Source organism: Alosa pseudoharengus, unplaced genomic scaffold (genome assembly GCF_046254945.1).
Source record: "Alosa pseudoharengus isolate Yale_2024_CS ecotype anadromous, Long Island Sound unplaced genomic scaffold, YU_APseudo_1.1 YU_APseudo_1.1_scf_2, whole genome shotgun sequence".
NCBI lineage: Eukaryota > Metazoa > Chordata > Actinopteri > Clupeiformes > Clupeidae > Alosa > Alosa pseudoharengus.
In genome coordinates, this window is record NW_027468663.1 from 30,530,884 (window position 1) to 30,556,554 (window position 25,671).

General features: G+C 42.8%; 1 protein-coding gene across 1 annotated transcript; it reads right to left on the bottom strand.

Annotated features, from left to right (window-relative positions):
• Positions 1-1,839: 1,839 nt before the first annotated feature.
• On the bottom strand, positions 1,840-25,468 carry cntnap2b (contactin associated protein 2b). The gene is made up of 24 exons (XM_076293215.1): positions 25,294-25,468; positions 24,121-24,314; positions 22,526-22,673; positions 21,827-22,030; positions 21,142-21,326; positions 20,111-20,254; positions 19,561-19,819; positions 18,683-18,832; positions 17,704-17,866; positions 16,077-16,183; positions 14,910-15,029; positions 14,383-14,495; positions 13,706-13,790; positions 11,980-12,136; positions 11,042-11,169; positions 10,486-10,656; positions 9,014-9,232; positions 8,513-8,749; positions 7,945-8,175; positions 7,662-7,795; positions 6,326-6,419; positions 4,255-4,485; positions 2,137-2,211; positions 1,840-2,039 (listed from the first exon to the last, which is right to left on the bottom strand). The coding sequence occupies exons 1-24, from the start codon at positions 25,466-25,468 to the stop codon at positions 1,840-1,842; spliced, it is 3,924 nt and encodes a 1,307-aa protein (XP_076149330.1).
• Between the last annotated feature and the right edge of the window lie 203 nt (positions 25,469-25,671).

Consider the following 25,671-nt stretch of genomic DNA (forward strand, 5'->3'; position numbering starts at 1 on the left):
AGAGGCACTTTAAAAGGATTTAGTCAGACAATGTATTTTGTTTTGTCAGTTGCTGGTCAGGTTACGCAACTAAAGCAAGTGTTGGATGTTGGTGTCTAATAATGCATGACAGTGATTTGTTTTGTCAGACAATTCAATGAGAGTTTTAATGAAATAAATTAAATTTATACTGTCTGAGTCTGACAAGCATAATGTTGAATATGACCAATGTAGTTCTGTTGTGTATTATGTGCTTTTGAATTACAACCACTGCAGTTCATATTTGTTGTTGTTGACAGCTATTGTTTTAAGAGCCTTAGAACTGAAGCCAGTCAGTGAATAATGTATTATCCCCAACTAAGAGTGGAACAGATATCCTTTATTGCAGTTTCCCTGAATGTTAGCCAATATTTTACATAACTGCATCAAAAACCTCATTGCTGAGTCTCTACTCTACATTATAACTCGAGTGACTCCTTTGGACTTGATTGTATAGATTATGTTACGTTTAGAATATGTATGTCAACAGCAAACTTTTTAAAGATTAAAATTGTGCTTTTAGTTTAAGAAGATTAGGGTGCTGAAAAATGATAATTGTACAACAAATATTCTGACTGAAACCTAATATCTATACATGTGCTGTCAGTACAGTGCAAAGGCACTGTACATGTATTTTTCATTGTCAAACTGGACATTTCAAGTAAAGATGTGCTGTAAACCTTTCTCTTTCAAAGAGCATAAATTGTATAAGTCTCAAATGAATTCAGTTATGTTAAATTGTTGTAATGTTGAAATCCTTTTTTGAAAATTGCTGACCAGTAAATGGCACCCTTTTGAGCACATCATTGTATCAAAAAGGGCAGTGGAGCTGGAATGCTAATTTGTGTCTTCAGTATAATGTGATTGTGCTCAGTCATACACAAATGTGTTTGTTCAATTAAGTTGAAGCACATGGTCTATAGATTTGGCGGGTGGTATATAGATGCAAAGAAGACATAGCTATATTATTATTATTATTATTATTGTTATTATGTATTGGTTTAATAACAAATGCTGTGTGGAATGTTTAAAGTATGGTATTAAATTGAATTGACACTGCTCCAGACTGTTCACATAGGCACCAACATCTAACACTACGTCTTACGTACCTGAAGAGCGGTTATAGTTTTGTTGAAAAGGTATTTTTAATGAAATTGTCACTTGAATGTTGTCTATGTAGTCATGGTGATATCAGTACAATCCCCAGTACAACTGTTCAAAACATGTACAACAATCATGGACTAGAGAACACTGAACTTTGGTAACTTGAAAAGGGAGTATCTTAAAATGTATGATATAAAAATGAAATACTATTGTCTTTTTAAAATGACATTCGATCTTCCTGGAGATATTAGCTACAGGGCCCATTATAAATACAATCAAATGTCATTGTCTGTAACATAAATAAACATAATTTGTTTGCATTATGCTAATTCTCACATAGGCAATGTGGCGCATTTATGTCTGTAAAGCAATTGCAATGCTCTATCAAAAGTGTCTTGTTGATCTTAAACACAGATAGTTCCACAATCAAATATGAGATAAATGCACAATGTATTTGGATGTAAGTCTGTGGTTTTAGGAAAAACAAAAACAAAATAAACATATGCCCTCCTGGGTGCATGTAATGGTTTAGTGGAGTAGACTGAACTCCTTGTACTTGCACACAACATAATTACATTATAGACATGCCAGCCTGTACCCAGACCAAGTCCCCAAGCCGACTGCACAGCTCCTCTGATCATTCATTGAGTAGACTTTATTATTAGGCCTGCCCTTGTGGGCAGTCCTGCTCTGCTCAGAAACTCCAGAAACCTCTGCCTAGATGAACCATTCTTTCTTGCTCTCCTCAATAGTCTCTGTGAAGGCGGGGTCATTGACTATGATGGCTGCGTCGGCACAGTCCGCCGACTCGGCTCCTTTGGCCTCGTTGGTATGGTAGGAGCCCTTGTGGCGGAACATGTGGCGGACCAGGAACACCAGGGTGCATAAGATGGTGAAGATCACCACGGCGATGATACCTGCATGTCAAATAGGCACAGTTACATTACAAGCGAACAGAAGGCAGTGATGCTAATGGCTATTGCTGCAGGATTGGTGTTGCAGCAGGATTCTTACCCCCGATGATCGCAGAGTCACGATTCAGCCCATCTCGGCCCACCCTCTCTTCATTGAAAGGGAACTGGGCACCAGCTGAAATAAAACAATTTTGTTTTGTGGTCATGTTTTGAGGAATATGACAGAGCAGATTAACCTAAAAATCTTCTATCATATATAAAAAAATCTTCTATCATATATAACAACCACCACTACTAAAAAACATCAGTCTCCCAAATGCAATACTAATTTGATATACTGTAAGTATTGATTCATAGACTGAGCCTGACATATCATGTAAAAGAAACTGTTACTATGAAATGACTATGCATGCCTACGCTTTTTACTTGGGTTTTGAGATAGTTAGATAGACAGTTTAGCCGTGTCATGGTGGGTGTACTGCATATAAATAGATGCAGTGGCTGTGTGTGTATCCCTGAACACAGGGGGTCACTGTAGAGCTCAGAGGGTGGAGGAAGGGGAGAGAGGAGGCTTGAGTGAACCCGTCTGCTCTCTTCAGCTGCCAGCTCTGTGGGCTCGCTACTGTACATGCGACAAGATGATGGGATAACCATATGAACCTTGCAATAAGGGCACACACACACACACACACACACACACACACACAGGCACACACACACTAATTTTCTCTCCTCCCTCCCTCCCTCTCTCTCTCTCTCTTTCTCTCTCTGACACACAGGCATTGCTCCGCCCTCCTACACACACACAATAACACACAAACACTCTTATTGTCTCTGTCCCACACTCCCTCTCTTATAAACACACACACACACACACACACACACACACACACACACACACACACACACACACACACACACACACACAAAGCCCAGGACATGATGCCTTTGCCAGGCCCTGAACTAATCCACTCCGCAGGCCAGTGACAGTGATCACAGATGTCTTTCACTGAGAGCAACCGTCACCAAATCTGCCACTTTTGGAAAGCAGCACAAGGAAGAAGGATCCTCATTCTAAAAGTGCTTACGTCCTCTCCAAGAACCGAGCTAGATTTCTGCCCAATCTCACTGTTTTCTGGCACACGGGAGCCGTAAACATATGTGGACCCTTTGTAAAGCTCTGCTCGTTCTCAGTGAGGTCCTTGCAGGCATTACAAGCCCCAAATGAATCGGTTTCAGGAACTTAGCAAGAACAGAGATGTACACAATTTACGTTGTGGCTGAAGCCAGAATGAAGGCTATAGATTATGGTATCCTTCCCCTGTGGTCTGTGTGGGTGTACCTTGTAAATAGGGCTTGGATCAATACCCTGACCTTTTCAGTGCCCACACAGCAATCAAACCCTCCAGGGTGGACAGCTGTTTCTGGCAAATATTTGTGAATGGGTTTCAAACAGTTTTTTTGGCTTAAGAAAAAAGAATTTGCAGAGGCACTCTGACGTTGAAAAAGTATAAAAAGCCTTTAAAATAAGTCTTTGATTCTCACTCCCGTCGCAGAAGACCACCTGAGCAAGGAATTATCTGAAGTCTCCTGAGCACTCTAAGCGCCTTTGTGTCTTCTCAGTTTTTTGGCTTATTTTGAGTTTGCTGCAAGCATCTTGTCTGTGAACACACACACTTTTTGGAATGTTTACAGAAATACATTCAAATTTGAAACTTCAATTTAATAATGCATTTGTCAAATTTGAATGCACATCTTCAGCTGACTTGAAGTGGATAATGGTGACATTTCCCAAATTAGGTGAAATTTACCTCCACTTCACAGAGAGAGAGAGAGAAAGAAAGAGAGAGAGAGAGAGAGAGAGAGAGAGAGAGAGAGAGAGAGAGAGAGAGAGAGAGAGAGAGTGGCGGTAGCATCTGTGACCTCAGTTCAGGGAGCCTGTGAATGAGCTACAGATCAGTCCTCTGATGTTGACAATAAAAATAGGCAGGACTCTCAGTTTGAACAAAAGAAGACACCTGCAGAGTTTCACTGCATTGATGCACAAGCATTGACCACTGACCATTGACCACTACTTGACAAGGAATCTGTGAAACATTCATTACATCGCATCTCATTACATTGCTACCATTATGATCAACACCATCATCACCATAATTATCTTCATAATAATCATCATCATTATCATCATCACCACCCAGCTCAGTGAGTTACTGACCTGATTCTGGGTGCCAGGGGTCGAAGGCAGCAGACATGGGTGAAATAGTGAGAGGAGACGCCCCACAGTTAGACTCCACGAGGACCCCCTGCACTGAGGCGGTCGAGGAGATGCTTGATCGCAGTGCTGCCTTCAGAGGGGCGATGCGGTTGAATTGCACTCGGGAGAGACAGCCCATGAAGCCCGGGGTGTTGTACTTCTCGATGATCACAGGGTCGATCTGACCCGTCTCTGTGAAACACATAGGAAGGAGGGTTTGGGGAACAAATATGAACTAATCAACAACCAATCCTGCAGCTTCTGTCTTTTTCTCCAGGGGGAGAGATCTTGTTGTTGGACTAAAGATTTTTGGGATGGATGCTCCATGGGAACTATGGAAATATTGAAAGAGCATTCACAAATGCATGCATAAAAAGTGATGGTGGTAGTGGAGTGGAAAAGGGTTACTATATAAAAAAAATTATATCCTAAAGGAGAAAAATGTTCAGAATGACAGTTATCTAAAATAATCACATACAAGTTTTTAAAAGTTGCAGAATCTCAGATTGAGGAGCTATCACATACGCGTCTGTCATGGAGCATTTGGCACATAAAACTGGGATTAATAGTTAAACCTTTGAGTTTCTCTAAGAGCAAAACAAATGCACACTAAGTGAGCAAATATCCACAGCTGGAGCTAGATTAAATGTTTTCCACGCAGCAGTGAAGAGACAAAACAATCACAGCATCTGTCATTAAATCTGACAAAAGCACTTCATCAGTTTACAGTAATAGTAGATGCCTATGTTGTGCTTGTGTTGTGTAACAAGGCTGCATGAATACAAAGCCTAGCCTTCAAAGTCTGCATCATGCATAGCCTACTACACGCTGTAGGCATTCACTGGCAACAAGTTAATGCATTGTTGCACAAATGCTTTGTTCTGAAAAAGACAATTTCCCTCTGGCTGCATTCTCCTTGTCCTGCTCTTCCTTGTCCTCACCTCACTAGTGCCACCTCATTACCGCGGTAACACCCATGACACACTCTAATAGCCTTGATCTGGTGCCAACACAGACTTCAAGACATACAACACCTACACAAGAAACAAAGTACAAATTGCATACAGATAGGATGCAGGATACAAATAGGACTAATGCAGCAGTGCATGCATAACATACTGTACGTCAATGACAGTCTCATTTATCTAAAACACATCAGTAATACATGCTAACTGAATGCTAGTCCTAGCCTTGTAACAGACAGTGGAACTGCACAGCGATACCTGCAGGTTGGAGAAGCTGAAGAAAACTGAAGGTTCTCTCTCTCGTACGCAGCAGAGTAGCTCTTCTGCAAGGTCTGTGGCACTTTGTGCCTTGCACCGATCTTGCCTGTCTCACTGCCTGTCTGTTGTGTGTGTGTGTGTGTGTGTGTGTGTGCGTGTGTGTGTGCCTGCAGAAATGTCTATGTGGCTCTCCCTACCTGCTGCTCCCCTCACTTCCAGCACCCTTTGAGATGCCAGCCTTATTTGTGTACCCACGTTCAGCCTGTCCCTGTCTCTAGCTGTGCCTGCCAGCCTGTCTGTGTATCTGTGTGTGCGGGATGCTCAGTTATGTTTCAGCTCTTTATGCTGCTGTGGGCGTATCGGCATGTCGCTCCTGGCAGCTCTGCTGCAGTTGGAGGAAAACCTGGACACTGGAGCTGGACCAGGAGCCTGGCCACTTCATAAGATGATGTCAGGGTTTTTAGTCAGCTAGTGGATAATAAGGGAATACAACACTGGGGAGATCTGGACAGCTGGACTGGTGCGGACCTGGGATTTATTACAGCAGAAACAGCTGAAGCAACCATTATAAAGACTCTTGTATGGTTTTTCACGACTTTTTAGAGGCACTGTGCACTGTGATTTCATTCACTGACTGACTTTTTTGAGACTATTCACAATTTTAAATCAAGTTTGCAACTAAGCAACAGTATCACTGATTTGGCACCTAGTCAAATATAGGAATATCTGTATACAGAAAGGGGAATCATCCTCAAAAGCTTTACACAGTGACACTGTAAAAAAATATTGTACAATAACATGCAGCTTACCGAAAACCTTTCCAAGGAATATTGTCTTGACAAGATTGAACTCCGTGTCTGAGGCTTCTGGTAAGATGTAACTCACTGATGGATAGTGATCCAGCTGTAAGAGAGGTGAAACATATACTAAGTCACCATTTCATCCTTTGATGGTTACAGTGCACCTAGCTATAGGTATCGTACTTCCTTCTGCCATACATGATAGAACCACCTAGTGTTTCTAGTTGTTTACCACCATCTAGTGGTGTCCTAAAGAGAGACCACTTTATCTCCACATTACACACACCGCCCCATTTTTTAAAATCATAAATCACCAGTGGCATGAAACAGCTTTTTCATCCCTTCCTGTATTTTTCTGATGTAATTAACTAAGGATGATAAGCAGAGCCTATGCACCATTGAGAGCATCCTCTCCAGCTGTATCGCTGTGTGGGGCGGAAGCTGCACTGAATACAACAGGAAAGCCCTGCAGCGCATAGTGAACACAGCTGGAAGGATTATTGGTGCTTCACTCCCCTCCCTGAAGGACATTTACACCACCCACCTCACCCGCAAGGCGACCAAAATTGTGAGTGATGCAAGTCACCCCGCTCACAATCTGTTTGATCTACTGCCCTCTGGAAAGAGGTACAGAAGCCTGCGCTCCCGCACTACCAGACTCACCAACAGCTTCATACACCAAGCTGTTAGGATGCTGAACTCTCTCCCTCCTCTCCCCCCTCCACCCTCAGCTACATAACATCCTGGACATTGGACCCACAATGGCCGCCTGCACCACTCCACTTGCACACTTGTACACTTTGCAACTTGTTGCTGTTGTCCTGAAAACACAACACTTCTGCTGCTCTTACATAACTTGCACCACTATGCCACTTTATTTCTTACTTAGGTCAAACAGAACTACCTCAGCCTCTTATTGGCCTGACTTTGCACTAGTATTTTATTTTATTGACTGTCTATGCACAATTTCAACCAAATTTTGCTGCTCTTATTTTTTCATTATATGTGCCCTCTTATTTACTTATTTACTTACTTTTTTGTTTACTTGAATGTTATGTTTGTCTGTGGACTTAAAATTGGTAAAATATGTCTTGTCTCCACCGTGGGATAGTGAGAAACGTAATTTCGATCTCTTTGTATGTCTGGAACATGTGAAGAAATTGACAATAAAGCTGACTTTGACTTTGACTTTGACTATGCAGCAACAACTGTATTGCTCGCAACTAAACTATGAAATCAGTGCAACTGTGAAAAACAAAGAATATAAAACAATTTAAAAGACTCATGAGGACACAATGGCAATATAAATATACTGTATATCTAATTGTGAGCTAGTAGTCCCTACCTGTAGGTGGATGACCCTGTCCTGTCTGGAGATGTTGACGCTGTGGGGCTGCCCGTTGGCCATGTTCCGCTGGTCCAGACTGATGGTGAAAGGCTCCCTGAGTCCCCCAAGGTTATAACGGATCTGAAGGGTACCTAGATCAAAACATGTCTCCGTTAAACACCACATGAACACCTTTACCACAATTATCTGAAAGAATAGCAGTCAGAATGAAATTCAGAATAACAAACAAATTAGTGATCTGTGATCAGGGTAAACCGTAAACCGTAAACCAGGGTCTCACCGTTGTGGCGCAGCACCACTGCCAGGTAGTCCTGTGTCCTGGAGCTGACGTAGATGAGCACGCTGGGGGAGTTGGAGGTGCTGAAGCTGAAGGTGAGCTCCTCCTGGGTCAGGTTGGCCTCGGCGGTCAGTGGAGACAGGGATCCCCTGCCTTCCCTCAGAGAAGAGGCCCCAGAGTCGGACATCAGGTCGTAACGCACCACAGTACCTGTTTCGAAGTAGCCACCAACATCTAGCAGAGGGAAAGGATGTCGAGAACAGACTTGGTCAGAGTTTAGGCAGCTAAGGTAGCTAAGCTAAGGACGCAATCACAGGCTGTCCTTAAAATGTCACACAAACAAATATAGCTCGTAGGGCCTTTTTAATGGTACTATTATTTTTAGGAACTGACATCAGTTATCCAGAGCTCTAATGAGAGTGAGCTAACAGGATATATGGCTTGACACGTCTATCTGCATCATAATTTGACTACTCAACATCAAGTCTGTTACAGCAGCATGGTTAGATGATCACCATTCCATTGTCTATGGCACTGAAACAACACATTAAGTCCAAGTTGACTATGCTACCTTCAGTGCAGAAAGGGCCATCAAATGCGGTGAGGGAGCAGTCACAGGAGTAGCCGTTGTACTTCTCCAGGCACTTTCCCCCATTCTGGCAGTGCATGCCGTAACTGCTGCAGTGTCCCGAACAGCCAGGCTTCACCCCCGGCGTGACCTCAGCCCTCCCCTCAAGGTCAAGGGTCACACCATTCATCTTCAGGGATCGAATGCATCCTAGGAAACCTCTTTGACCCCCTGATGCACCTGCGATGTTACAGCAGCAGCAGCAGTAATGTTAAACAAGAGGGTCCAATATGAGAGCGCATCCACTATTTTCATGTCAGTGGACTAACTCAGAATACTGATCAAAATAAGTAGAGTATTGCTTGGTGAATAAGGCCTGTAGTGGATAATATCTATTAGAAAGAGGAGTCATGAGTCCAGGTTTTTGGGATAACCACATTGGTTGACAGTAAGAGCACATACGGTATACAGTATAACCACAGTAAGACCATCCATCTCACGTACCCACGAAGAGCTGGCTGAAGAGCTGGAGGCGGGTGTGTCCCTGGGGTGGAGCCAGGCGCACCTCCCTGTGCCGTCCGTCCAGCTGTAGCACCGCCTCCTTGACGTTGCGCTCGGCCTCCACCCTGTGCCACTGGTCGTCGTTGAGTGGCCCGGCCGAGTTCACGGTCAGCTCCACCGGCCCGTTGCCCACGTCGAAGGAGAACGAGACAGTCGTGGGTGCTGAAGGCGAGAGAGGGGATGAGAGGGAGATGCACAGGCGGGAACGTGTATCTGCTGCACAGTTATGACCTCACCTACCCTAGTCTTACTTGTCTTGCAGTCTTACCATCTTTTGACTTGGTGTCACTGAGTCACCCAGTTCACAAATCTCAGTGAAAGACCATTCAAGTCAGTTGGAGAGCTAAGATCCACTCCTAACATCTGCACACTAGTGTGCTTTTCCTCAGTACCTTCAAAAGGCATTTGGATAGGTATAGAAATGTCTCATGTTTTAATGGGGAGCGTTCCTATGTTCCCGCTTTGTATGGGACCGGGGAACATAGGACCCACTAACCCTAGCCCTAACCCCGTGTGGGGAACATACAGTAGGACCCGGGGAACAAAGGGATGACCCCTTTAAATGCTACAATGGCTTTTCTAAGCCAGACAGTACCATGTCATTCTCCAGATGGATATATTAATAGACCTTATGCACATAAAGCTCTTAAATCAGCTCATTTATTTCTGGTGAAGTGTTAGCTGTCTTGTAACAGCATCCTCAGTTATATTCTGCATATGTTCACTCCGACACTGAATATCTTGTGTGCCCAATAATAACAATTTTAACACATGCATAAATCCTTCTACATTGTAACATGCTGATTTACTAGGTGCAACACCCAACCGGGTCCGTGTAGACCTAATTAACAATAGTGACGGCTACTGTACCTGGCTCCGAACACACCTGGCTCCCCCTGAAACAAATGAGCTGCCTAAAGAGAGCCTTCCCTGCATAAAGTCCATTCCTCTCCAGATATAGCATATGCTAATACATGGTAATGTATGGACATGGTGCAGATGTAAAATGGCTGGCTGGGTGGGCCAGATCTGGTACTTATCTGGCCCATAATGCATTCCAGCTGTAATGTGGTAGTCCAATTCCCTGCCAATTTTGAAATTCAAGATTGAATTGATCTCAGTACGATTGATTTGCAAACCTCTTGTGAGCAATGGCATATTTACTTCCATTGAATCCCCAGTAAAAGAATGACCTCATTATTTTTCAACAGTCAGTTAAAACCCCTGCTCAGTAATAACAATTCATATCTAGCATTCATGTGACTGCTTGTCAAATAAAGAATCAAGAATGACCTCATTATTTTTCAACAGTCAGTTAAAACCCCTGCTCAGAAATAACAATTCATATCTAGCATTCATGTGACTGCTTGTCAAATAAGCAGGCGAGATTATTTAAAAGCATTAAAAGCATTTACATTTGAGCTCCAGGCGGATGAAGTCAGTGTTGCCCAGGTTCTCCAGAAAGACGCCGTAAGTGGACGAGGTCTTAAAATAGAAGGAGATGTCTGCACTGGTCTCCCCTGAGAAGGTGGGGAAGTGCAGGTAGGACGCCGGTGTGTTGAAGGAGGCAGCGTTCCAGTAGTTACCTGACAGGGTGATTAAAACTCACTCATTAACTCACTGGTTTTTGTACCACATTTGTTTGTCAGTTGATTTCTTTTCATGATAGTTAAGTTGTTTTGTTTCATTCGGTGAAATGAAATTAGAATCAATTGTGTGCAGTGAAATAGCTTCTGACACTCATAGAATCTGTTTAAATACAGACTTTAAAACTCTGTGTGAATCTCTAGAATGTGTTTCATACATTCCATGCTATGAATATTACCACTTCATATCGTCTAGTTGCAGTATACACTACTTCTAAAGTATTCACTGCTACTAAAAACATTAGTACTGAGTATACTGGTAAAAGATACAAGGTTCAAGATCTATTATTATAATTTATTGATATAATATGATTAGTTTACTTACGATCTCCCTGACAACGTAAAGGCCCCACAGTGAGCCGGGCCTCAGAGCCGGACCGGCGCACATCCCCGACCACCACCTGACTGACGGGCAAGTGATCCTTATACATGAGGATTCCAGAATCTTCTCTCCTGATGAACACACAAAATTCATACTTTCGAGTAGATATCCTATTGTTTTTTTTACATCTCATCTGTGTTTATTACAAATCAGGATGTCGGGATGGGGTTTAGCGTAAAATAAATGAATTTGATGAAAGTTAGTAGACTAGAACTACAACTAAAACATTATTTTCCTTGAGTCTGTCCTGATTGAATGGTTGATGGGCTGTACAGGGTCCTTTACAATGATTTCCCACAGGACATATGCTATATTACACTATATGAGCTTGCATAAAGATTTCTGACCCCACTATCAGTTATTTTTCAAGTGATCTTAACACAGTAAACATTTTCATCAATACAACATACTGATAGCACTGGGGTACCCAATTTGAGAACTGATGAAAAGGGTCATGTTCCTTGCCTAAACAACAAAGCTACATGGTGTAATGTAGGCGTTCCAGACATGCACCGGTATTTTTTGTTTTCTTTCAAATAAGCAAGGGTTACACCTTTGCTCAAGAAAGCTAATTTCAGCTGATGTGAAGAATAATAGTCCTGTCTCCCTTCTTCCATTCTTGTCAACTGTTCTTGAGATGTTGTTCAAGCAGTAGTTTGTAATTTCCTTTCACGGAACAACTAACTAGACCTACATGTAAGCAGTCTTTAGTTTCAAGAGTAGCCATTTTACTGTAACTGTACAGTATTTAGTCTATTACTATTATTATTGTTACTATTACTATAGTCTATTACTACTATTATTACATTACTATTAAGTATATTACTACTGTTATTATGATACTACAATGCCATCTATTAACAGGAAGGTTGAGAGTTTACCACTGCCTCTGGTCTGCATCACAGTTGCAGTAGTGGCTGGGCTCAGTGCAGTTGCGTTCGATCCCACAGGCACATTTCTGGACACCCGGCCCTGAGCCCCCCCAGTAGGTGTGCTTTTCATTGCCTCTGCCCAGCCACCAGGTGAATGGAGGCCCCTCTGCTAGTCAAACACATAAAACATCACACATTAGCACACATATTCATTTACAATACAGCTATACATTTACAATACATTTATGTTACAATTATTTATATTTATACAATTCAGATATACAGTATATTTTGCATCAGTAGTGTATAAAAGCTTTACTGTTAGAATACAGACAATCTTTAGAATGAGAACTACTTCACAGACAACTAAGACATTAAATTCAAGAATTCATTAGTTCATGAATTAAAGGTGCTCTAAGCGATGCTGGGTGACGTCACTTCTGTTGACTTTCAAACAAAACAGAGAGCTAGCTCGCTACTTCCTCCCCCCCCCTCCTGTGCTGCTCCCGCGCAATTGAAACTCTCCTAAACACGTTTTTTTTTTTTTTTGCCGTTTTTGGAGCCTGGGCTGTCCACAGAGATTGTGTTTTTTTTCACAGTGTATTCAGGACACAGACAGCAGCGGTTGGTTAGGTGATGTTTGCAGTAAGTGACAAAATGTTTTAGCTTAAAAAATGTGTGGCATTGCTTAGAGCACCTTCAAATTCAAGGTAAAGGCTTGAATATGCAAACACTTCTCAACATTTTTCAATAGTGCTGTATCACAGTTATATAAGTGGTCTCTTGCTGGTTCTAACACAATATAGATGTCAAGCACTTTCAATGGCCTTAGTCTATTTGTCTATATTCAAAAACTCTCAGAGGCCTTGATGTATTTTTCTGAAATTCACAGACTTTCAAGGATTTTAAAGAGCCCCTGACTTTTAAATCCAAACTTTAGATGCGCTAATCCAAAGAAAAAAACATGGTGAATCAGTGACTAAGCATACAGCACCCAACTGTCAGCTTCCTCGCTACCTTTGTAGTCAGTAGCAGTCTAGACCAGATTAGTGTAATGGATGCCTTGGCGGCCACTGGGACAGTCTAAAGTCAAACTCCTTGCCTCTGACTGACAGACAGCATCTGTTTTAATGGGCTTGCTTGCACTGGCTGTCAAGTCATCAGCCTAATTGAAAAACACTGGCGGTGTTACGGCTGGATCTGTTGTGGGTTTGACTGTTAAGATGGTCTGTGGGCCTGGAGGCTAGACAGCACTCTTTCTTTCTCCTTTCCTTCCTTCCTTCTCTCCTTCCTTCCTCTGTCTCTCTCTCTCTCTAAGAGTAAACAAACAGAGGCAGAGGCTGGAGTGGAGGCTGTGCTGATAAACATGATGGTATACCTGCTTGCCTCTGGCTACCTCTTTCTAAACACACAAGGACATGGTGTAAGGATGGACTGCCCTGATAATGCCAGCTGTCAGCAGCTTTAACAGTCTCTGAGGAGTGTACGCCCTAAGTACATATATATTGGCTGGCAAAGTAGAAATCTAGGTCCGTGTTACTTTACTTTTTACTTTAAACACACACATGCACAAGCATACACAAACACACACACACACACACACACACACGCACACACACACACACACACACACACACACACAAACACACACATACACAAATACTTACACAGAGAGAGAGAGAGAGAGAGAGAGAGAGAGAGAGAGAGAGAGAGAGAGAGAGAGAGAGTAATGTACCTGGTGTGTTGAGTAGACGTGACATGCGGCAGGCATAGGCCAAGTATTGCTCACAGTGTTCTGCACTGCTGGTGATAGCATTAATCTGCATGGAGGAAACAATGCAGTTTAACACGATTATATGCCAGGAACTTTTTCTAACCTTGCTGGCAATCTTCAAGATTACATAGCAACAATGTCTTTGTATTGCAGCAGTGATATTTTGCATACCCAGTCAAACTCATGTCTATTATGGAATGTCAAACTCAAAACTTTTATGGAAATTCAGGAATTTGATGTGTTGAAAAAAAATGTTGTATTTGCTTGTCTTAATTAAACTTAATTAAAAGTCCTATCAATTTTATAATGAATGTCTGACTCTAAATGTCAGCCCTAGAGCTATGAACATTTTGCCTTTAGGGAGGCATCCTGTTTTGTTCTGATAACCCGTTCATTGTGGAAAGGCTGCTCAAAGGAGTTCAAGTCCTGAGGATTTGATAATAAATGCAAATATTTAAGAGCAACATAACTTTTTTCCGATTGAGACTGACGTTGAGAGTTTGTTTTGCAAATATGGTAGCCAACAAACTTTCAAGGTCTTTGCTGAGGAGTGTTCAAGACAGATTTATTTAATTTCTATGCTAATTCTCATGCTTTGGATTGCAAAACTAGTCCATCATGACTTAGCAAGAGCCCACCTGTTCAGTTGACATGCTGTAGTTGAGATCCAGCACAGTGGCTGCCTCCAACTCTGCACTCACAGGACTCTGGGCAGGCAGGTCATTGGCCACCGTTGTCCACACTTTATCCTCTAAGAAACACACACACAAACACCTCGGGGTTACGGTCTGAATGAGAATGCTAGTTTATAGCAAAACACAGCAATGGACCATTCTCTAAATAGATCAGCTCAGGTACAATGCCACTGAATGAGAATGCTCAAACATCCTGATACAGTCTTGATCTTATCCACAGTCAAAAAAAGAATACACGCTTAAAGGTGCTATGTGGATGGTTGCTTAAAACATTGAAAAATGGCCGAGAAATATTACCCTTCTGTAATGTCAAAAACATCTGTACTTGCATCTCTGTGCTTATATATATCCAACAAACCAACTAGCTCCAGGACAGCTCTCTTGAAATACCATTTTGTACATTGTTTGAAGCAGTATCAATCATGAGCTGCCTGCCACTGTGCTGTAATGCTGTTGAGAGTGTCACTCACCCGTCATGACACAGTTGACTTTAAACGGCTCCAGAGGCCCGCTGCCATCCGGGTCGATCCAGTACGTGTCGGACGTCCTCCCCAGGTGCTTGTATTCCTCACAAGACTGCTCGTACACAGCTACGGAAGGAAACATCAGGAGAAAATACTAATGATTTACAGTATAGGCAAGGCAAGGCCAAAGTGATCAGCCGACTTACAGGCCTTACTATTTCCCAAGTATTGCATACTGTAGCATAGCTTAGGCCTACATGTGACATAAAAAAGCTATTCTGTTTTTTGGGTGTTTTCTGTTTTTGTATTTAATAAAACAATAACTTACTGTTTTGAAATTACACAATACATTTTTATGAGGACCAAATATTTTTGAAATAGGTTTAGGCCTATCAGTTTTGTGGCCCATTGTTGTTTACACTGTAGCTAGTATCTGGGCATTAATCACTTAAATAATACTACTTTTTTAAGTATATAAGTATAAGTATATATACTCTTTTTATCCCGTGAGGGAAATTTGGTCTCTGCATGTATCCCAATCCGTAAATTAGTGAAACACACTCAGCACACAGTGAAGTGAAGCACACACTAATCCCGGCGCAGTGAGCTGCCTGCAACAACAGCGGCGCTCGGGGAGAAGTGAGGGGTTAGGTGCCTTGCTCAAGGGCACTTCAGTTATTTTTATAACTTCCTGATCCTGTAAAAACTATGCACACTAACATTTGTGCATTACAGATCTGTTTAGTCATGTTTTGCATGTTATAGTTTTCATGATCAATTCCCTCCTGCAGTCGACTCCTCCTGGCTGCTTAGTCAGAGAGGATGTCCTCAGAGGAAGGGCATTTCACCTCAGACAGTGGAGGGAGCTGGAGGATGAATGTGTTGCTGTGGCGATGTAAACTTATTTCTGTAATCTGCTAGTGCTCCGATAAAGGAAAACTTCCTAAAGACGTGAGTTTTAATGTAGGAGAGCGGCTGCTGGTTGCTTTTACAGTGGTGACTGTAAAACCTCATCCAGCTGAATCTCTTCATTTTCTAATTACTCTGAGAAAAAGGTAGACTACAGATATAAATGGTAAATGGACTACAATGTAAATAAAGTATACCATCCTTTTGTATTCTAATGTTAATTAGCTGTAGGTACTCATGCATTGGATAAGACCGGAGACTCACAGGTGTGGCAGGTGGCCCCGGTGTAGCCCGTCCCCTCACAGGCACAGCTGAAGGAGTTCCACGTCTGAGAGCAGCGGCCACCATGCTCACAGTGATTGGGCACACACCTGTGGAGGGAGAGAGAGAGAGGAGAGAGAGAGAGAGAGAGAGAGAGAGAGAGAGAGAGAGAGAGAGAAGTCAAGACTCAACATAGTATGAATTATTTACACAGTGTGTGTGTGAGCCCATGTGTGTCTGCATGTTTGTGTGTGTGTGTGTGTGTGTGTGTGTGTGTGTGTGTGTGAGTATGTGTGTAAATAATTGTGTGTGTCTGTATACTGTGATGGAGCTGCTGAAAGCATTTAACCAAGGGCCTTGAGGAGCAGTGTGTGGTTGAACACAGTGAGTGTTTTTTCTCGTCAGCATGGGACGACAGGCTTCAGAGTCACATACAGCACGACAGAGGATCCATTCATTATTACTTCACACAGATCACTGTGTTCACAGAGTGGAAACAGGTATGCAATCACAATTCCCTACATGTGGTCATACGTGTTTCTTAATTCTTTTTTATTGTTGTCAGAGACACATCAGGGGCCTGTGGGATCCTGACAGGCGAAGCTGCCTCCTGGATCAAACAGGGGTACGTGAGCCCCTGTCTCTGAAGTGCTGCTCCCACAGCGTGAGATTACGACTGGGTGAAGAAGGGGGTTATCAAGCCCTTCTTCACTTTTAGAGTTCACAGGCTCCTCATACCTCTCTTGTAAAGACACAACTCTTCACATCATGGATAGTGAAACATCTATATAACAACACCTCCTCGACACAAAGCCCTTTGATAAACATACTAGCGTTTTTTTCTTATTCCACACAGAGGAAGGAAACATGTCTTTGCTGTGCTTGTGTTATGTTGCGGTTGAGTGTGTTTCAGGGCTTTGTCTCACACTGAGAGGTGGGATTAACGACTCCATCGCAATGGAAATGTAAACTTGCCACAATCTCTGCTGAATCTGCTAAAGCTCCAACACTGAAATGCATTTCCATATCCCCAGAGACACAACAGTGCCCCTCGCAGTGGGCTGATAGAAAATGCAGTGTGTACATGTGTGTGTGCGTGTGTGTGTGTGTGTGTGCGTGTGTGTGTGTGTGTGTGTGTGTGTGTGTGTGTGTTTGTGTTAGGGGGGTGGGGGGCTGGGGTGGGGGTGGGGAGAGAAAAACAATAAAGAAGGAGCAAAATGGCAAGAGACAGCCGGGAGGTTTGCCATTTCTGCTTGGGTAGGATCTGTTGTCATGTTATTGTCACTGTGTATTTCTCATTATTTATGTGTGTGTGTGTGTGTGTGTGTGTGTGTGTGTGTGTGTGTGTGTGTGTGTGTGTGACAGAGAGTGTATTGTGTACATGTGCAGGATGTGTATGTCTGAAAAGTGTATTGTATGTATGTGCGTCCATGTTAGTTTGCATTTCTCTGCATGCATAACACTATTGGCTACTAAACCCCCCTCCACACACACACAAACACACACCAACCAAGTGGTTCTCTGCCGGTGTCAAGCCCCAGGTTAGATGTGGCACATGACATCTGCCATAGGGGTTACCCAGAGTGCACCAGTGCTGTGCTGGTGAGACACATGAGTCTCAGTGGCATACCGGTCTATGATGGCACACATGTCGAGGCTGACATTCTCGAAGGTCCCCAGCGAGCCCTTCTCCACCGCCTGCAGGTCCACCAGCTGCTCGTCGACGTGGATCAGCTGCATGCATCCCTGGAAGGACCTCTGTGTGGGGGACAGGTTGGTCCGGGGGAAGTAGCCTGCAGACAAACAGACAGGACACCTTGGGGGATTAAACTTGGGAGAATCAACAAAGTAGGCACTATTTACAAGATATTAACTCTCTCTCTCTCTCTCTCTTTGTATGTGTATGTGTGTGTGTGTGTATGTGTGTGTGTGTGTGTGTGTGTGTGTGTGTGTGTGTGTGTGTGTGTGTGCGTGTGTGTGTGTGTGACCACCACGACACTTTGCCACTACACAGAATGACACATGAGCTCTTAATTAAAGACTGCTAAACTGAATGTGCTGATGTACTGCAGTCATAGCTTATTCCAATCGCTAATGGAGATGGCTGTACAAATATAAATTAATTTTTAATGAACACAAGTGTTACAACACAGTTACATCATGAAACAGTGAAGTAAAGAGACCAGCAATGTTGGTACAATAAAAAGGACTTCACAGTAAAGCTAGCTGGAACTATGTTTCAATATGGCTGTCATTTGTTAATACAAGTAATATAACAAAAATAAATAAATAATGTGACCTGTAGCATTTCTCCTTAGCCCCCATTATATTGTTATTACGTAATAAGTACAGTGTAACATGACAAATAGCCTTTTTATGAGTTGCATCTGTTTGTTAGTCATGTGCAGCACTGTATTTACCTAGAATAGTGTAGTACAATTATTTAGTACGGTTTGCCATTCAAAGTAGCCCATATGAAATGTGACTGTAGGCTTTTAATGACAACAGTACACAGGAGCCAGTGCTGTTGTCATGGTGAGTATCCTTAAAATAGCATCACCATCCTAAAGATCCCTTTGAACTATCTCAGCATGCATGCCAGAACTTACCGCCAAAGTAGTAGGAGCCTCCCGTCCTGATCATGATAGGAAGGGCCGCCCGCACTGAGGACATCTCATCGCCGTTGATGGTCAGCATGGCAAAGCTCTCCAGGGCCAGGAAGTGGACACTGTGCCATTGACCATCATTGAGCCCAGACCCTGTCCAGACAAAGAGTTTCAATGACAAAGATCATGTTTAGGAACATTGTTTTTGTGTTCAGAGGGTAACAGGTACATAGTTCAGCATACTGAATATATGATAAGCTTGTTCATACAGTATTTACAGTAAATACCTATTTGGTTCACCTGAGAATAACAGAGATTCATCATTATAGGTGGCATACTTCTGTGTACACACCATTTGAAAATTGAATACACTGAAATAATCCTGTTTGTCTACAAACTTTGCAAATTAGACTGGATCCTCTCCCACCTCCAGTCCCTGGTATTTAGATGTATTAGCAAAAACACTATTGTCCATCAGGATAAGTATCCGCAGCTCTGCCTGCTACGTAGGTGTGCTTTGGTACATGTGTTTTGTGTGGGCAGATAAACTGGGAAGCTGGGTTGAGGAACAATATGAAATTTGCATCACAAGCTCCATTTTGATCAATGATTTTGGCAGAGATATGTGGAAGCCTGGGCCAGTGCCTTAAGGGTTTGTCTCTGGGTTGCATCTGATTATTACAGTATTACTGTAAGGCAGGACAGACATAGCAGTCTGGAGGTATGTGTGTGTGTGTGTGTGTATGTGTGTTTGTGTGTGTGTGTGTGTGTGTGTGTGTGTGTATGTGTGTTTGTGTGTGTGTGTGTGTGTGTGTGTGTGTGTGTGTGTGTGTGTGTGTGTGTATGAGTCTGTGTGTGTGTGTGTGTGTGTGTGCCCTCACCAGAGGATATGTCCACGCGTGTGCTCTGTTTCTGAGAGACGTAGATGTGCACAGTGACCTTCCCGTCCATCAGGCTGATCTCCACGCCTCCGTAGACCAGCGGTGAGAACAGCAGCAGCCCATTGGGGTTCCACGTGCGGAACATCAGGCTCACTGACATTGTGTCCGCATCGCTCCGCCCCGGCAGCAACACGAAACTGGTGCCGTTGAAGAACACGGGGAACATGTGCGACTCTGCGCAGGAGAACGTCAGATTGCGCTATTGGAGAACAGGAGAACAGATGTAAAAAGTGTAAATCTGGACCATTCTGCGCCGTATACATCTTTAGTGACACTGAGTGCATTCACTAACAGTGTTTATGAAATCCTTCCATGCATTCAATACATCCACACTCTGCTGGATATCAACAGCAATGTTCAATTTTACTACCTGACTTGTATAATCAGTCAATACATCTAAACAGGTGCATTGTGGTACAGCACTGTAGTACAGAAAGGGAAAAGGCTAACACAATTATATAGAAACAGCTGATTAAATAGAGATGCATACAAAGCTGGACGTGTCCAGTTTCTTCCTGCGGACCAGGCTAGTGATATTGTCTCCATTGTAAACAATGCCCTCCATGCAGCCCACAAAGTTCTCTCTGCCTCCAGAGCTTGGCTTACTGGACACCGCCATGCCTCCAAAGCTGATCTGTTAGAGGAGGAGGAAGATATATGAACAGAGAGGGAGAGAGAGAATAGAGAAAGAGAGAGAGAGAGAAAGAGAGAGAGTTTATGGGTAAAATAGAGACACAGAGAAAGGACAAGGACAATGAAGATTAGGAAGACAAAAAAAGCGAAACAGACAAAAGGAGTGGACTTGAAATACAATGAGGGTGATTTGTAAGCACCTGGTAGTATTTTTAAGGAAACATGAAGTATATTTATGTATTAGTGCCTGTGGCCTCCTCATGGACTGACTCCACAGAGAGCGTAGAGGAGAGCAGAAGAGTTAGAGGCTCGAGACTCATTTAAAAAGTCTCTCAACTCTACTCGGCCCCTTCTAATGAATACCTGCTCCCTATTTCTAAGCATTCAGTAAGGCATGTGTAGTCTGACACAGTCAGATCATGCTTTGAAAATAGCATTCCGGCATTCAACTTAGAGCAGCTTATTAGGTAACCAAGACAATTGGCTGCCAATGAGGAATGATTACTGTACATGGGTGATACACAGGAAGTGGGTTAATTTCAAATCTGAAAATGAAAATTAAGTTTTAATGAACAAAAGTGTTACAACACAGTTACATCATGAAACAGTGAGGTAAAGAGACCAGTAATGTTGGTGAAACACAAAGCACTTCGTAGTAAAGCTAGCTGGAACTGAGCTGACCAGTAACATTTCTTTTTAAATAGCCCCCATCATATTGTTATTATTTGCATGATACAGTAAGTACAGTACGATGCAACAGATAGCCTTTTGAAAATATGTTGTAAAATGAGGTGGGTTGAATGCTGCACTCATATACGTGTTATCAGACTTGAAAGTCATGAACTGATTATTGGCATGTGACTCCACAGACTAATCTCTGTCACTTACTTCGTAATCCAGGTCGAGATGATCGAACTCTCCATTGGTTCGGAAGCTGTGTATGTGCTGGTCCAGGGTGAAGTTGACACTCCGACGATAACGTTGTATGACCACGCTGTGCCAGTGGTCATCGTCAAGGAGACTACCACTGGACACAGCTGTGTGGCCCTGGATAGAGCCATACTGATTACTTCCTGGAGTTAAAAAAGCACAGGTGAAAGAGTTTAAGGATATATGGCCCATTTATCTACCTCGAATGGAAAAAACTGAGGAATGTCAAGGAGAAGTGAATTGCTCTGAACGATAAATTCTTATAGTCATAATGCAACACAAATTTGACATGCTATATTTCACAATAATCTGTTGTTATGCTGGTGTGCAAAACAAGCATGACATTCATAATTCAGCAATGCCTTTATTCAAATCTATGATCTGAAATGATAATGTAAGATCTTTTAAAGGTAAAGGCAAATATAATGTGAGGTACCAACAGAAACACAATCAGGAAAGCATCACATTACCTGGGACATTAACAAGCTTATAAAAACGAATAGTATATCTTTAATTATAAATTGGTATAATATATTTATAATAGTATATTTATATATACACCCTGAACTTCTACAGTGCTTTTCGAACAGCATACAAACAGCCAGTAAGCCAGTAATGATGGTGTGAGAGAGCCCCAGGTTACCTAGGTTGATCTGGAGCCACAGCTTGGCCCTTTGGAGTTCCAGGGAGATGTAGTCCCCTTGCTGTCCTTCTCCGTGCAGGAGAATTCCGTCCCCTTTGGTCGTCTTAAACTTCAGGGAGATCAGGTCCTTCAGGATGCGCATCTTCTTCGCCCGGAAGCGGTAGGACATTACTCCCTGGCCATCAAAGCTGATCACGTCAGACCCTGTGGAGGGAGAAAATGAGCTTTTTTTTGGTGTGATGGTTGGGTTGTCCAAGCATGGAAATGTGTTAGTAGATAGGCTAAATGTGGAAGGATGAAACTGCACAATCAGTTATCAACCCATTACTGTTATTGTCTTCACAGATGACTTTGACAATAACAAAACATGTCATAAAGGGCATACTTTGGGTTGTACACTGCCACAGGGAATTGGCCAATCAGAAATGAGTCTGTAGAAGAAGCGCGGTGACAACATAGTGTAACAAAACAGGGCTGCCTAGAGTTTAGCACCTTTCAAAATAACTGCAAGTTGATTTTTAGTAAGAAGACAGACAGTTGTACTGGGCATGTGGGGATTTTCCCTCATGTTTGTAGAGGAATAGCATCAAGATTTTCCCTTTAAAAATATCATGGTGTTCAATGATTGGATACCTTCCAACCCTCCACCCTCAGGCATGACTTCCCCTGCTACAGTAGCTTCTGGTTGGCCTCACTTACAGTAAGCACAGCCGTAGACCTCCACGCGCAGCCCTACTCGTCCCTCCTCACTCCACTCTAACGGGATGAAGCGGAGATACCGTGCCACGACGGAATACTGGAGATTGTGCCTCACCACCTTCTCGGAGTTCCAGTTTCCAGAAAACGTCTGCAGAGTCCAGGAAACCAGTTCAGTGTCACAGATTATCTCAGACATGACCACACAGTGCCTACTCTTGTTATTGTCTGTCCACTACTCCAGCATTCACAAATTCTGTGATACAGCAACTGAGAATTGAAAAGGTCAAAAAACATAAGTTAAAATCCAGAATTGTCACTGACATTTTTTAAACATAATATAATTTCTATTATCTTTTTACATAATTAGATATTATTATTTTGTACCAGATTATATTATTTTATATTATAATTTGGGGAAATTTGACATTTGTGGACATGTCAGATAGACCTTGTGAATTCCCATATGACGATCCCAGAGAACACACTGGGAGAAACATGACTGCATTCCGATCTATCTCAGCTTCACTCATTTTATCTGCCAGGCTGCAATACAGTTATTATTAGAAGACAATTACACGAGTGAATTGAACTGTGCGTTATCTCTGTATTCCTATACCGAGGCGGTAATTGAATGCACCCTGCTGAATAACACCAAACTACAAAGAGCAGGTGACATTTTCATAACAATAATGTAGTAATCATTCATTTACATATTAGCAAAACAGTAGTGTGTAGAGCAAGAAAATAAAAGTACTCCATTCTGTCATGTAGAATTCAATCTCTCATGAAATGAGAGATGAGTAAGGTTGTTTTGCAAGAAACCCATTAACCTTTTTTGACGTGCCTAATATTTAATATGATAAAAATCAATAGGCCTAGCATTAGAGTAGATGGGGGAAAGAGTATCTATGGCTGCACTATGCACTATCTATGACAGACACATAAAAGTGGGGAAGCTTCGGTAAGAGAGAGATGTGCATACCTCAGCAGCAGTGCCTGTGGCAGATGTGGACTCACCTGCAGGCTCTAGACTGCACTCCTAAGCAGGCTGGTGCTGCATAACTACATGTAGTAGACTGGACGTTAGAACTGCTCTTTAAAGTACAGGACTATCTACTCTGCCAGGGACAGTCGGTGATGATGTGTTTTTGTTACACAAAGGCATCTTACTACATTGACTAATTCAAAGGATACGGATTGTTCAGATATCATATATAACAACCTGCTATCCCCACTCCCTTGAATTCATTTCAGTTCATACACTCCCTCTTCCTGGTTTGATGCAGAACATAGCATGTCTGGGAATAGGAATGGCCATTCTTATCTTTTGTAGTTAATGCAACTGTCTCATATGGCATAGGCTGTTTTGGAACAGACTCAGGGATGGATCTGCGCCAGTTTAGGGTCGGGCGTGTGCCAGTTTAGGGTCGGGCGTGTGCCAGTTTAGGGCCAATGTTGTGTCAGCTCAGAGTGGAATTGGTGCCAGATTCATCAGCAATAGGTGACAGGAATACCCCCCCACCCCCCCTTCCTCCACCCCCACACCAGCCTGTCATCAGTCCCTCACAGCAGGCCCGGTGACGAGCTCCTCTCACCCATATGGTGCCGTCCTGCCGGTAGGCCCTCCAGTTGCTCCCTGTGTCACTATACAGGAACCTGTACTGCTTCGTCCAATCAGAACTGCTGTATCGGCCCTGCGTTGCTAAGGCAGTGATCTGTTTCCTGCCCCGGAGGTCCACTTGGAGCCACTGGTACCGGTCCGAGTCCTGCGGCGACCAGCCCCCAGCTCCTGACACAGGCAAGGGGAAGGATAGCATAACATAATGAAATCTTTTCAATTATCTGCAATCATCTTGGAGAGATCACAGATACTTGACAACCAAGATATAACTCAACTGCCATTTGGGTAGAAACAATGTTGTAGATGTTTAGAGAATAATTTCTCTACACTTCTAACGTTGCTAATGCAATGTTACATGCAATATTGTAAAAGCATGTTCGTTTGTACCCTTCCTAGGTTTATGAAGTATACAATATATACAATATATATATATATATATATATATATATATATATATATATATACTATAAGCATGGGGTCTGTAACTAAATATGATTATAATCAGCTCAAACAAACTTACTTGGGGTCCTAAATATCCTATGTTTCCTGAAATATTTTTAGGGTTGTTTCTCTGTTTACAAAATGAAAAATTCCCCAGTTTTCAGATTCAAACGGATTCTAATACAAACCCACTGCAGTCAGGTGCCATCTCAGACAAAGAGTCAAAGGACTATTTCTCTGAACCATTTTCTAACGTTTTCAGTCAGAGAGATCTGAGGAAATCATAGTCTCCCTAATGGTGCTGCAATACTAATTGGATAAATGGCCATGGGACACAAACTTTATGAGTTATGCTCTTGAGCCCTGCTTCATAAGAATAATATCACCATGCCATATGCCACTGTGCCATGACTCATTACTGCACCATGCTATGTAAGGACAGCCTAAACTTATATGTAGTGATTTGACCTGAAGTCAATTTGTTATGGCATAATATACACTATATATACAGTATATGGCTGTCATGACCATTCTATAAAGGTAGCAAGACATGGTCAAATCATCGGACATCAGCTTTATGTTGTGTATGACATCTCCCATGTCTACGATATCCATGTCCAATCTTATGAAGCTGAGCACAAGACCAGCATTAGCAATGGAGGCTGGCCCACAGGAAGTCAGGCTGGAGTATAGGAGTGGTACTCACCTCCTCTCCTGTTGAGTTTGGCATAGCCGGCCCCATAGTCACCAGACAGCACCGAGGACCCCGAGAACGCACTGTACGGTAGCGGGGTGGCCAACACCTCGTCACATTTTTCTGCAGAGAAAGACACCAGACACACACACAAGTTGAGAAGACATGCCACAAAACAAGTACCCATGTCTAGATGTAGGGCTGCATTAAAGCACAGAAGGCTACCAGGCGGCTGACTGCCTAGGAATGTGCACTTAATGAAATACTTCACAGCGCTGGCTTAAACTTTAGAGCATGGTGGGGGCACTGACATAGCGGCCTCGCAAACGAGGAGACACACATCCTCGTGAGGCGTTGAGATCAACGTGACTGCTCTTCTCCAACTATTTC

What these genes read in the sequence shown, in the direction of transcription:
- cntnap2b (XM_076293215.1), bottom strand. Translation starts at nt 25,468, where the DNA reads ATGGGTACTTGTTTTGTGGCATGTCTTCTCAACTTGTGTGTGTGTCTG. An exon ending in AGGCTCCTACTACTTTGGCG is followed by an intron (nt 17,867 to 18,682) that starts GTAAGTTCTGGC and finishes GTTTGTCTGCAG; the next exon opens with GCTACTTCCCCCGGACCAAC. An exon ending in GATGCAGACCAGAGGCAGTG is followed by an intron (nt 11,170 to 11,979) that starts GTAAACTCTCAA and finishes TGTGTTCATCAG; the next exon opens with GAGAGAAGATTCTGGAATCC.